A 14,109-nucleotide genomic window follows, 5' to 3' on the forward strand; every position below is an offset into this window, starting at 1 on the left:
CTGCATCTTGATAGCAATAAAGAGAAATAAATAGAGTAGTCTGAACAGGCATGTGGACATTGCGCAATGACCTCATTTTTGTGCTGCGGACAAATAACCCAAGAGGTGTTCTCTTGTAGTGCACTTAGCAGGAATGAGGCCAAGGTTCAGCGGTGTCCCAAGTCATTGCCCGCCGAGTCTGAGCAAAGTCATTTTGAAAGTTCCCAATTTAAGTTTCTAAGAAAGATAGACGTCTCCCCTGTGACTAAGAATACATGGAAACCTTATTCTCTTCAAATTTATGATGTTTTGAGAGCAGATAAAACGAGTTGACTCTTGTTGCCCAAACAAAGATAAATAAGCTTGAATGATTGCAGCTTTGCAGTCTGGAAAAACAATGCCAGAACTATATTGAACTGTAACTTCATATTTCCAAATGTTATTGGCACATGTACAAGTGCCTTACCTTCAGTAATGATCTCGGTGGATTATCTGCCTACCGATTCCTCAATTTCTGACTATCCCCAGGACCAGACTCAATCCTGAAAACTTTTCATAGCTCTCCTTTACCGGTGGGTGGTGCTGGTTCTATCTCCGTGCCAAAAGTGGCACTGATATGACTTTACTAAACCGCAGCGCTATGTTGCTCCAGATTGTATGACATAATTTCGAAAGACAAAAATTCGACCTACAAAAATATCGCAACAAAAATATCGTGGTCAAGAATATCGACATCCTATCTACAACATGGTAAGTACAAAAATATCGATAATTTAATATCGATGTCAAAAATATCGTAATTCAAAAATATCGGTTTTTTTTTAGTTTAAAAATATATGTAAAATAAACCAAATAATACTTATAAATCAAACAAACATAATTAAATATATTGTATAATATGTAAAATTTATAATAAATATATATAATTAAATGAAACTTTAATTAAACATATATATAATATATAATATATACACTTACTTAATAATTACTTTTAATAATAATTTCTATAACATATAAATTATTAAATATTTATTTAAATTACCAATACATCTATACACATAAAACAATAACATTAATACATATTAAATAATTACATATAGCAAATAATAATCAATAATTTTAATTTGAATAATTTTTATTATTAATTATATATTACAATAGCTAAAATATTACAAAACATATTTAATATCAGACACAATAAAACTACTAGTCCAACTTCAACAAAAACAACAGTAAGGAAAATGTTGGATAGCGTAGGGGTAAAAATATCTATTCCAACTCCCGAGAGTGCAACAGTAGGGAAAACATTGGATAGCGTAGGAGTAAAAATTACTATTCCAACTCCAAAGAGTGCAACAGTAGGGAAAGTGTTGGATAGCGTAGGGGTAAAAATTACTATTCCAACTCCAGAGAGTGCAATAGTAGGGAAAATGTTGGATAGCGTAATGGTAAAAATTACTATTCCCACTCCAGAGAGTGCAATAGTAGGGAAAGTGTTGGATAGCGTAAGGGTAAAAATTACTATTCCCACTCCAGACAGTGCAACAGTAGGGAAAACGTTGGATAGCGTAGGGGTACAAATAACTATTCCAACTCCAAAGAGTGCAACAGTAGGGAAAACGTTGGATAGCATAGGGGTAAAAATTACTATTCCAACTCCAGAGAGTGCAATAGTAGGGAAAGTGTTGGATAGCGTAAGCGTAAAATTTACTATTCCCACTCCAGAGAGTGCAATAGTAGGGAAAGTGTTGGATAGCGTAAGGGTAACATTTACTATTCCCACTCCAGAGAGTGCAACAGTATAGAAAACGTTGGATAGCGTAGGGGTAAAAATAACTATTCCAACTCCAAAGAGTGCAACAGTAGGGAAAACATTGGATAGCGTAGGGGTAAAAATTACTATTCCAACTCCAGAGAGTGCAATAGTAGGGAAAGTGTTGGATAGCGTAAGGGTCAAATTTACTATTCCCACTCCAGAGAATGCAATAGTAGGGAAAGTGTTGGATAGCGTAAGGGTAAAAATTACTATTCCAACTCCAGAGAGTGCAACAGTAGGGAAAACGTTGGATAGCGTAGGGGTAAAAATTACTATTCCCACTCCAGAGAGTGCAATAGTAGGGAAAGTGTTGGATAGCGTAAGGGTAAAAATTACTATTCCCACTCCAGACAGTGCAACAGTAGAGAAAAGGTTGGATAGCGTAGGGGTAAAAATTACTATTCCAACTCCAAAGAGTGCAACAGTAGGGAAAGCGCTGGATAGCGTAGGGGTAAAAATTACTATTCCAACTCCAGAGAGTGCAACAGTAGGGAAAGCGCTGGATAGCGTAGGGGTAAAAATTACTATTCCCACTCCAGATAGTAAAACAGTTGGGAAAGCACTAGATATCATAGTGATTCTATTAACATTATAACCAATTTAATAATTTCTTATAAAAAAATTGCATGTTAACAATGTTTTAAAAAAAAAATATTATTAAATACCAATTATGTAAAATAAATATTTAAATAAATAAATTTTAATTACATCCCACACTATTCCCCCTTTAACACACAACACACTACACATAAAAATTCACATAATTAATTTAATTATGAATTAATCACTTAATAAAATTAAATCACCAATTAATTACTAATTAACAATTAATTAATTAACTATAACAATAAAGAAATATTATTAATAAACTAATTATAATTTATATAATTAACAAAATAATAAAGTAATTTTACAATTAATAATTAATTAAAAATTAATTAATCTATTAATCACATTATTTACCAATTATTAATTGATTACAAATTAATTAATCATAAATACCAATGAAACAATACATATTAATTCATTAATTATAATTACATTACTTCCCACCCTATTCCCCTATAAACCCACAACCCACTACACATTAAAATTCACATAATTAATTTAATTATCAATTAATCACTTAATAAAATTAAATTACCAATTAATTACTAATTAACAATTAATTAATTAACAATAAATAAATATTAATAATAAACTAATTATAATGTATATAATTAACCAATTAATAAAATAATTGTACAATTAATAATTAATTAACAATTAATTAATCAATTAATTACCAATTATTAATTAATTACCAATTAATTAATCATAAATACCAATTAAACAATACATATTAATTCATTAATTATAATTAAATTACTTCCCACCCTATTCCCCTATAAACCCACAACCCGCTCTGATACTAAAACGCTAAATTAAATGTAAAATAATTATAAATCTCTAAACATTTATTTTTAAATGTATTAAAATACATTACAATAATCTTTAACATACAAATAAAATACATATTAAATGACATTACACTAAATAAATATCGATATTATTGACATCGAAATTTTTACTTACGATATTACTTACATCGATATTAATTACTTCGATATTATTTACTTCGATATTACTTACCTTGGGATCGATATTCTGTCCATCGATATTCTTGACTTCGATATTCTGTACCTACGATATTAAAAACACGATATTATTGTAGGTCGAAATTTAAAACTCGATATTTTGGCTAACCACCGTTGCTCCAGTCACTTCCCCATCCATTTTTTCCTTGACGAGTATAGCATCAGATTAATTGTGAATGTGCAGTGCAACAACTAACTTGGCACCTTATTAATATCAGGGGCCTGTGACCATCCTTCAGAACGGGATGGGCGGTATCGGTGAGGAATCTGCAGGTACAAAAGGGATTCACCACAAAGATCATTACAACTTTTTCTTCTGATAGATACTTGTACCTTCTGAATCTATATCAAAGCAGTACCTCCTCCCAGGTGGTGGGTCCGGAAAATGGTCAGACAAGGAAATCCTGGAGTACATACCCTACAAAATCATCATCCTTCTCCACTTCTGAGTCCAAGCATTAATGCTTATTGAAAGAGTGAAGACATGCCCATGTCGTGAGCCAACACATTTCAGTCACAAAAACAACCCAGGAAAGAGCAGAGGTTGAAGACTTTGCTCTGGTGTAATGAATACAGATTCCCTTCCTTCTCTAGTAAGCCTGCCTTAAACAGTCAATTGTCGAGGTATGGGAACACTTTGATCAACAACCTGAAATGTGTCAAAATCATCGCCATCCTCTTTGGGTGCCAATGTCAACCTGAATGGGAGGACTGTGAACTGGTAGTGGGTGGTACCTACCAGAAGCTGCAGGTACCTCCTGTGTGACTGAAGGATCTTTATATGGATATATGCATACTGCAAGTCGAGTGACACCATCTGGGCTTCTGCTTCTAGTGCCAAAAGTAACTGAGCTAGGAACATCTCCCTGCAAGAATCTGAGGTATAGGATTAGTTGAAGACCGATGTCCTTGGGAACCAGGAATTACCGGGGGTAGCACCCCTGCCCAGTTTCCTGCTCTGGGATCCACTCCACTGCTCCTTCCAGCTACAGGGCTGCCACCTTATGCTGCAGAATCCAAAGTGATTCTCCACTCTCCAACTGAAGGAACCAGAGGGAGGCATCTGGGGAGATGCCCTTTGGAAGGGAAGGGCATACCTTCTTTCTGTGATCTCTAAGACCCATTGGTTTGATCCTATGACCTTTAAGACCTGCAAAAAAAGAAGACACCCTTCCTTTACTGGTGCTTCCACAAAGGGCTGCCAAAGTGGCTTTCCAGGTGGTGCCTCTGTCCCTCTATTTCTGTAGAGGTTTTTCGGCTCCTGGGCTGGATGGGAAGGTTGACAATGGCAAAAGGTAAATCGTTTGGAGAAGCCCTGAAGTTTCTGATACTTCTTGTATCTTAGCCTGAACACCTAAAAATCAGGTGATTTCTCTCCCCGCCTTGAAACTTGTCAAGGCTGAATTTGCCTTATCTCTCAAAAGGTATGTCCTGCTGAAAGACATATCTGTTAGTGTTGCTTGCAAATTACAGGAGAACTGTATCAATCTTAGCCATGCATGCCTTCTTATGGCTACTAAAGAACCCATGGCTCTGACAACAGTGTCCACGGTCTCTTGGCCTGCCCTTAAGATCTACTTGGAAGTGTCTTGGTTGCCCTTCACCACCTGTGCAAAGTGGTTGTGGAGGTGGTCTGGTAAGTTTAGTGCCACCAAATCATGGCTGACATATCCCACAGAGTGTAGATGTACCTGGCGTGAAGGCAATTGCCATTCATTGATCTAAGGGTTAAACTGTCTTCTTGTTTACTACATGCAGTTTCTTGGACTCTGCCCAGTGGAGCCCTAGGCACAGCACTTGGATTTTGCCTTGTACATGACGATGCCTGCACCAGCAAACTTTGTGATGAAGCGTGTACAGAAACAAAGGCTGGATCTCTCAGGGACATAGTTTCTACTGTCGCTAGCAGAAGCTTCAACACTTCCGCCACCTTCCTTAAAATGACATGGAAGGAAGCCACTTCCAGAGGAGCCAACCCTGAGGAACACTCCATCTCAGGAAGTGTGTCCTATCTGCCAGCATTCTGTAATACCAGGTTATCAGCAGTGTCTGAAGATGGAGAAGGCAGCAAGCTGGCTGCCTCATTGCTTTCATTGTCATCATGGTGGTACCATCTCCAGCATTTGAATGTGGTGCGAATCAGAACCAAAAATGTCATCCAGGGTCTACTAGTAATGTTGACATAGAGTAGGTGCAAGTTGAGACTCTCCATACCTGACCTCGTCAGCTATCTTTTTGACCTCTGTCCTAGACCTCATCAGGATTGCCTCGTCTTGGAAGTTCATGTCTGTTTAGGCACAGGCTCTGGAGGTGGTTCTGTATTTGGTGTAAGTGTTGATGTAGTTGGGGTAATCACTGGTGAGTGTGTCAGCCCTGAATGGCTCCAGTCAGCCCTCGATGCTTCATATAAGGAGTTCTTCTGAGGTCTAATAGCGCAGGTGCAAACCCAAACAGAGCCATGTTAAGTTATGTTAAAAAGTAAGGGGCAGATTTACGTTCCCTGGCGCATCCCTGCAAATCTGCAGGGATGCGCCAGGGAAGATGCGTCACGCGAGTTTGCCCTTGCGCCACGGCAGATGCGCCGCATTTACAATGCGGTGCATCGTGGCGCAATGACAAGCAGATGCGTGACGCATCTGCCGGCGTAAGGTTGGCGCAGTGCTGAAGTTGTGTCACAAGCGCGACGCAACTCCAGCACTGTGCCAACCTGCCCTATCCCTAACATGGTGCGTCACGCCTTACGCCTGCTTGAAGCAGGCGTAAGGATTTGACGCACCAGCGTCGGGAAAGTGACTGTGTGACATCTTGTAGATTTCCCTGCATCACTTTTCCGAGGCTTTTTCCGACGTAACGCTCACCCTGCATACATTAAACCTGATGCGGGTTTAATGTGGCGCAGGGCTTTACAACGTGACGCATCTCTCTAGATGCGTCTTGTTGTAAATCTGTCGCAGCATGGCGCTAGCTTTGCGCCGCCACTGCGTCACAAAAGTGATGCAACGGCGGCGCAAAAGTGGCGCATGGGGCTTGTAAATCTGCCCCTAAATGTATAGAGTGCACTAAGGTGTCTTGGCGCTAGCACAGCTTGTACACAACTAATAGAACCGTAAATGCAACACATTATTAAAAAGCCATGTTTTTAGGAGCTTTCTTAGGGTAAGCAGGGAAGGGGCAGCCCTGATGATGGAGGGAAGGAGGTTCCAGTATTTGGTGGCTCTGGTAATAAAACTACTTCCTCCCCATTTCACTCTGTCAAATCTAGAGGACATTACTTTCATTGCTCCTCTAGAGTGTAAATTCCTGCTAGGTTCTTACCATTTAAATGCTTGTTATGAAACTCAGGGCCACTATCATGCAGAGCTTTGTAGGTTATACAAAGCACCTTGAATTTAATGTGGTTTTTGACTGCCAGCCAGTGAAGCGCCCTGATTGCTTGCTTGACTGATTGAAATTTGGGGATACCCAGAAGCAACATGGCTGCCACAATTTGCAAAATCTGCAGTTTATTGAAGTATTGTTCTTTTCGATTCAAGTACAGACCGTTACAGTACTCAATTTTTGATAGAACTAAGTTTTAAATGACTGTTTTTTGGCATCTGATGGAATGAATAAGGGGATGTTCTTCATTATCCTCAGAGTATTAAATGAGGAAGAGACTACTGAGTTTATTTGACTATCGAACTTCAACCTGTCGTCAAGTGCCACACCTAAGTTTTAGGCTTCGTAACTGGAGTTGGGAGACGTTCTATTTCCAGGGGCCAGCTGGAGGGAGTCAAGAGTTGGGGATTGTTCCTAAAAAGAATAACCTCAGCCTTACCCGAGTTTAACTTTAGGCAGTGATTGCCCATCCAGACACTGATAGCCTGTATGCAATCATGGAACTGAGAACCTATAATGTTGGTGTTGTTATGAGTCGACTGCACAGTTTGCGTGTCGTCTGCATAGGAAGTGAGGGAAAATCCAAAGGATTGAATCCATGAAGCCAGGTCTGCTGCATATAGGTTGAGCAGCGTGGGGCAAGTGAGGACCCTTGCGGGATCCCACGTGGGAGAGAGAAAGCCCTAGAAGTGTATCTGTCAAACACATCCATATGTTCTCTTCCTTTCAAGAACGAGTTCAGCAGTGCAAGAGCCTTCTTTTTTATGCCTAATGCCTCAAGGTGGTCAACCAAAACAATATGGTCAACTATATTTAAGGCCGCCAACAGATCTAGGGGAATAAAGGCCACAGTCCCTCTCTTGTCCAGAGCTGCCCTTATTTTTCTTGGTGACCTCGATCAGAGCAGTCTCGGTGCTATGTCCAGGTCTAAACGCGAACTGCGTTTGTTCTAGTAGATGGTTGCCCTGGATAAATTGAGACGATTGTAAATTCATCAGCTTCTCAGCAATTCGAGTGGGCTCATAGAGTCAGGAGGCCTGAGTGAAGTTATACTCGTGTGAAGGAAGTGTTCCCTGGGAACTCCAGGTCACCAGCATGGGTGCTGACACAGAACTGCAAAGAGACCTGCACTGAGCTTAGCGTGTGGGTGGAAGTTGCTTCAGAATGAACACTGTGGTGGGCACTGGATTTGACAGCTCTGCTGGAGAAACTTTTTCAAGCTAAGTGATGTCTAAAAGCTCCTGCTCTGAAGAGCACTTATCTGGCGGCGACTTAATTTGGAACATCAAGCGACACTGTGCGGTGTCATCGCTTCTCCTCCTCTTCTTGTGCTTCTTCTTCTTTTCCTTAGAAAATGGAGAGGAAAGGCACCTCAAGGCTAGTCACGACCGTTGTCGAGCCTGCCGCTTGTCATGCGCCCGGGCAGTGAAGAGCTTTGTTTCTCGCTTCTTAATGGCCTTGGCGTGCACTTTGAATTAAGCTTCCTCCTCCCCCCAAGGCAGGGGTTGGAAATGGAGTCAGCAGAATCCGCATTAAGGTAGTCATGGCTGCTGCAAAGCATTTGACGCTAGCTAGTCTCAGCATTGCAGCAGCAGTTGCATGGTAAGCTCTTGAAGGTTTTGCAGCAGGTCTGAACATTGATTTTTGTATTGTTAACATTAAGCAAAAGTGCTTTGGAACCCTGACCTTATTTGGCAGAGACAGGACCAGCAATCACCCAGAGGAGGTTAGTAGTCATTGGCAGAACTCACATCAAGGCTGCCATGGATGTTGCTCTGAGTTTGAGATGGCACTGCAACAAACTTCAATTGCACCTCTAACAGCAGCTAGTCAACGCCTAGGAATATCTCTGAGTCCCCATCAAGGCACATGGAATACATGTAGAGATTTCTAGTTGAATGTGGCCGACAACTCTTCTTCAAACCCTGTGGCACTCCTCCTGCTGCTTCATTTAGGAGGGGTGCAGCAGTTTAGGGTGGCTTCACACCCGCCACTTTCTAACATCAACATGTCCTGTAGGATAATGCACATACGCAATACCCAACAAGTATTTTCTTTAAAAATAGTCCACCATTTCAGGCCCTTACCAAAATGTGATTTCTCAGTCTAAATTCCCCATTTCCAAGAGTATGCCAAGTCCCTAGTAGCACCATGTTTGTAACTGCGTTTATATGTGGTGGTGTGTGTGTTATGTCGAAGCGTGTCACAGTATAATGATGATAATGTGTGATTGCGAATGCCTGGCGCTCTTCTGTTCAGTGGTGCATTTTGTTGTATTCCATCACACAGGTGGAAGCAGCGATGCGTAGAGCATCAGACTCACAATGGAGAACTCCATCACAGCTAATGCCCGTGTCTCACCCTTGCATTCCTCAGGCTGTGCTGCATCGCCCCGGTCCTGGCTGCCAAAGTCCTTCCTGACCCAGAGGTGACAGTGGGACAAGAAGAGGACAAAGGTGGAAAGTGGCCCTACGCAGGAACAGCCCAGGCCATCAGTGCTCTGGGGGCGAAACACTGCGCGACAGATGTCCATATATCCTTTGACTACAACTCCTAGGCCTTTGATTTGTGAAGAAGGGGCGGGTGGTGATGGTGTTAAATATATGCCAGATGAGAGCCGCACCAAGTGTCGCTGCAGAGTACACAGCAGGGATATTGATCAGTGCTGGGAGAAGTGGTATATTCAAGACTTTGTCTCAGTGCAGGATTGTATCATGACGCTTTCCTAAATTACGAATGTTTTCAATGTTCCCTTTCAGCTTTATCTCTCCCCACTTTCTAGCTCTATAGAAGATCCCGGAAAACGTTACACATTTCAAAATCTCTTTGTAAACAAAGAGCAATCATTCCACTAGGTAAAGGAGGTCTATGGCTTAAAAGTTCCAAACTCCAGCAAGGGTAGAACTTTCAGAATTCTTTATACTCAAGGAAGAGCTGATGGACATTAGAGGCTCCCAGTACTTAGTGTGGTATTGATATCCGCATAGGCTGCACTGCATCTGCGAGACCCATTCCACTGATAGGAGGAGCTGTGAACAGCCCACTTACAGTTTTGAGCCCAGTTCTATCAGGAAGGCACCTTGGTCTTACAAAGCTTGTGGTCGTTTGCCTTGGAGATAGTCAAACATCCAGTGATCCTGCTCCAAATGAAGTAGAGAGAGCTCCAGCCAGCTTCCTTCTAAATTTCTTTTGTTGTCAGTTCCTCTGAAAATAGCCAATGATGCAATTCGGCCCTTTAAATTTCATATTGTACCACAAGGCTCTGACTCATTGTTACTATCCAAGATTATGCAGATCTTCATAAGCCATCATATTCTTCCTTAAGAGCTTCTTAAGATGTTGAGGAAAGATGGACGGTGGAAGAGTCACACTGCGGCTTTTAAGGTGTACGACTGGGTGTATATCATCTGGCCTACACTACCATAAGTCCATTCAGCAGTTTGAAAATGACTGATGCCCTGTGGAAAGACATGGCTTTCCGTGTTTGCAGAACTACATCTGAGAATGTACTTGTGTTTCTGCACGGGACCCATGTCTGGGCATACCCTTCCCACTTAGAGCAACAAAAGCACAGATGATGGACGGAATGCTGGACAACGCAAACCCCCCCCCCCCCCCCCCCCCCAGTCACAAAGATCTGGGTTTAATTCATTGCAGTTCGGGCTGGACTGTTCCCATGAGGCACAGGGTCAAGACTGATTTGCATATGGCTGGGTCCAAACGGGTGTGGCGTGGTGAACAAAAGAATGATGGATTAAACCCAGATCTTTGTGACGGGGTGAATGTTTACTCCAGCTGGAACATGAGTGTAAGTATATAGAGGTGAACATACATGTACTCTTCTCAACTCCACATCTGTGTACCTTGAAGATAGTAAGTATGTGTAGGGCTTACAATAGTAAATCTGTAGTTACATACACTTACTGAAATGATCGAGTGGTTGTCTATATTTTACCATCGATATTCTTGTAGGTTGCTATCAGTAACTCTACATTCTGGTAGTACATCAACCAGGGTCATGTGATGTCTTCCTATGGCCAAGAGATGGTTCCTTAACTTACATCTACGAAGTGCATGTGGACAAGAAAAACAAGGTGGTAACCACACCGGCGTTTATGTGCGAGACAGACCTCCATCACATCTTCGATGGCATCGGTGCCATGGTGAAGAGTGTGCTGAAACTTACCGGGAAATGATGACGTGATCAGCCAGCCACAAGTGCAGAAGAGAAGATCAGAGATATCTGAAGAACTCAGATTATGCAATTCTTTTATGTTAATGAATGACTTAATTTGTGGGAAGTCATGATCTTCTACATAACTTTAATGTCTCAAATAGTCACGCAAACGTTTTAATCTGGGTGTTCAGTCACTGAATTTATTCGCTGTAATTGATATTGCAGTGTGCTTTTTTTAAACTGCTGAAAGGGTTGAGCAGAAGTTCTCAGATAGCTGTATTTAGAAAAAAAATAGATCACAAGATTATATTCAGAACGATTGGCAGATTGGTCTTTTGCCATTTTTCTGATGTTTTTGTTGCACAGTCCAATTTCCCGTGACTACCAGTGGTAGAATTGATCTCTGTGATGGTCTGTCCCTAAGCATAGAACAAAAATATGCCGTAAGCTGTGTTCCTTGAAGGCCCAGCGCTTCTAAATGATGCTCTTGTGGTTGTAAGTAGCAGATGACGCTAAGGCCTTTCCTAAATGTTGCCTTTCTTGGCCACCAATGCGTGCTCTTTGCTTGTATAAGTATGTTTGTAGACAAGCTGCTTTTCATTATGGGTGTTGAAGGACCAGCAGGAGTTATAGAAACATGATCAGAGGCATGTATTGCATTATATCAAGACGTGCCTCAGTACATTGCAGGACAGCCGTTACCATCACTGTGATTCGTGCTAGTGAGAGTTCCCGTGTAGGATGGAAGGAATGTTTTGCCTCGTGGTACCATGGCATGGAGAGCCGGAGTGTATATACCTGCTCCGTGTACGTGCTTTCTGTACTTTACATGTGGCTTTAGGTACTGTGGTAGGCAGTACGAGGAGTACCAATGTCAATGACACTGATGAGATTGCGGGAGTCTCTTACATATAGATTGTGTAGCAAGGTAGAAACAGTGAACTTCCGATTAACAGCTAGAACTTTTAATCCTTGGGAGCACATTGTACTCTTGGACCTTGCTTAGGCCATGGTATTGTATATATTTGGTCTTGGAAAAGGCCCAAATGAGCACCTTGGTGCAGTTCTCAGACTTATGGGAACTTTAGAAGTGAAGTAGCCATCACAATGGGAACAGCCTAGCCTCCTAAGATCATGGACCAGTTGGACCTGATCTGTGATGAAAAGATCTGGGAAGAGATCCTAAAGAAAAATATATTTCTGACAAATGTTTGGTACTTGAATGGAGCAGACAGAACTGGAGCCTTCTGCATGAAAGTTCCTTCTTGATTTGAGGTGCACTGGCAGATATGTTAGGCAGTAACTGCACATCTGAGGAGGGACCTGCAGTCTGCAGGCCACAGCTCCTGACATGAAGGACGCAAAAGGTTCGGATGTGCAGTGGAGGAGGCCTGCTGAGTAGAGGAGAAGGCAGAGGGATCTTCTGAAAGGATAAAACACATCCAGGGGCAGATTTACAAGCCCCTCGCGTGACTTTTGTGCGCTGCAGTTGCGTCACTTTTTTGATGCAACAGCGGCGCAAACAATGCGGCCTATTTACAACGTGATGCATCTGGGGAGATGCGTCACATTGTAAAGCCCTGCGTCACATTATACCTGCGTCAGGTATAATGTATGCAGGGTGGGCGTTCCCACGCAGGAAGGCCTTGTAAAAGTGACTCAGTGAAATCTACAAGATTCCACGGCGCCACTTTTAGGACGCCACTGCGTCAAAACCTTACGCCTGCTTCAAGCAGGTGTAAGTAGTGACGTAGTGTAGTGGGAATAGGCCTCAACATGCATTGCTGGAGTTGCGCCGTGCTTGCGACACAACTCCAGAAATGCGTGACTTTTTCGCCAACAGATGCGTCAGAATTTCTGACGCATCTGTCAATCCTTGCGTATTTACAATACGGCGCATCTATGATGGCGCAAGGGTTTCTAAGGGTGGCGCGGGGAAAGGGACGCATCTGTACAGATGCGTCACTTTCTTGTAAATCTGCCCCCCAGCCTTTATACAGGAGGAGTTGCTGATGCTCACATTCTTGTCTCACTGAGGTGGGGAAACTGTACCAATACCATCCAGCCTTATGGGATTGTTGAGCCGGATGTTTAGAAATTTAGGATTATTCCCTTATGTGAAAGTTTTGTTCTACATGATTAAATGAAAACATCTGTATGGATGTGAACTTTCTCATCTAACATTTGCACAGTTATGTTTTTTTTATTGTCATTTCAATTCAAACAGATGCAATTTTGTTGTCAATTTGAGAGAGACAAGGATCCGAATTTACTAACGTTTTGCGTCAGGTTTCCATAGCAAAAGTGACACAAAACCAGCTCAAAGTGCTGGGAGGGCATTTACTATCCAAGCAAACTAGGATTTGGGAAAGTTCCCTAAAGCAATGCAAATGCCATATGCCCCGCTTTGCCTCAAGGTGGTGTTCATGGGTAGTACATGGGCATTCCCCTGCAGCCACCCAAGAGTTTTGATCCAAATCCAATAATATAACATTGGTAGACAGGGATTTGCACTAAAACCTTTACTTTTACATGCAGGATATCGACACATACAAAGTGGGGGGAAAGTCTTATTGGATTGATTTTGTACTTGAAGGATTCTCTCCAGGACAAGCCCTATGCGTTATAAAGCCACGCACCCATGGACTATGAAGCGACAGTGTGTGCGTCAGCGAATGTCAGCCAAAAGTGCGCCAGCGCTGGGTAGGGGCCGGAGATTTTTTTAAAAAAAGCAACATTATCGCCTTTTGGTTGCTGCACTGCGTTAAATTCTAGTAAATCTTTGCAGAGATATGAGCTTTGACACATTGTCTAATTTACACTGCCCAGTTCACTCTACCGACTCCACAATCTACCTGTTTTTAAACACTCGGCTTGAAAACGCAGGGGCTTATTTACAAGCCCCTTGTGCCGCCGGTGCTTCACTTTTAATATGGGAAAAAGTGACGTACTGGAGACGCAAGGGGCTTGTAAATAAGCCCCTATTCTCTTTCACAAGGCAGTTGGTAGGTGGCAAATTGGGCTCAGACCTTCTTAGGGTACCATCCTCCTGCTGCGTCTACAAGTAGAATTAAAGAGTAAACCTACAGCACTTATTAATGATGTTGTCGCTATCAACCCCT

General features: G+C 41.9%; 1 protein-coding gene across 1 annotated transcript in view; it reads left to right on the forward strand.

The window, feature by feature from the left end:
• The window catches only part of LOC146801343 (glutamine amidotransferase-like class 1 domain-containing protein 3, mitochondrial), a 41,062-nt gene extending 27,894 nt beyond the window's left edge, over positions 1-13,168 (forward strand). Inside the window, exons 6-7 of the mRNA XM_085620995.1 lie at positions 9,187-9,343; positions 10,878-13,168. Coding sequence (XP_085477121.1) covers positions 9,187-9,343; positions 10,878-11,006 — 286 coding nt within the window. The 3' untranslated portion in view covers positions 11,007-13,168. The remainder of the gene's footprint in view (positions 1-9,186; positions 9,344-10,877) is intronic.
• The last annotated feature ends 941 nt before the right edge of the window (positions 13,169-14,109 follow it).

The sequence above is a fragment of the Triturus cristatus genome, chromosome 8 (genome assembly GCF_964204655.1).
Source record: "Triturus cristatus chromosome 8, aTriCri1.1, whole genome shotgun sequence".
Lineage (NCBI taxonomy): Eukaryota > Metazoa > Chordata > Amphibia > Caudata > Salamandridae > Triturus > Triturus cristatus.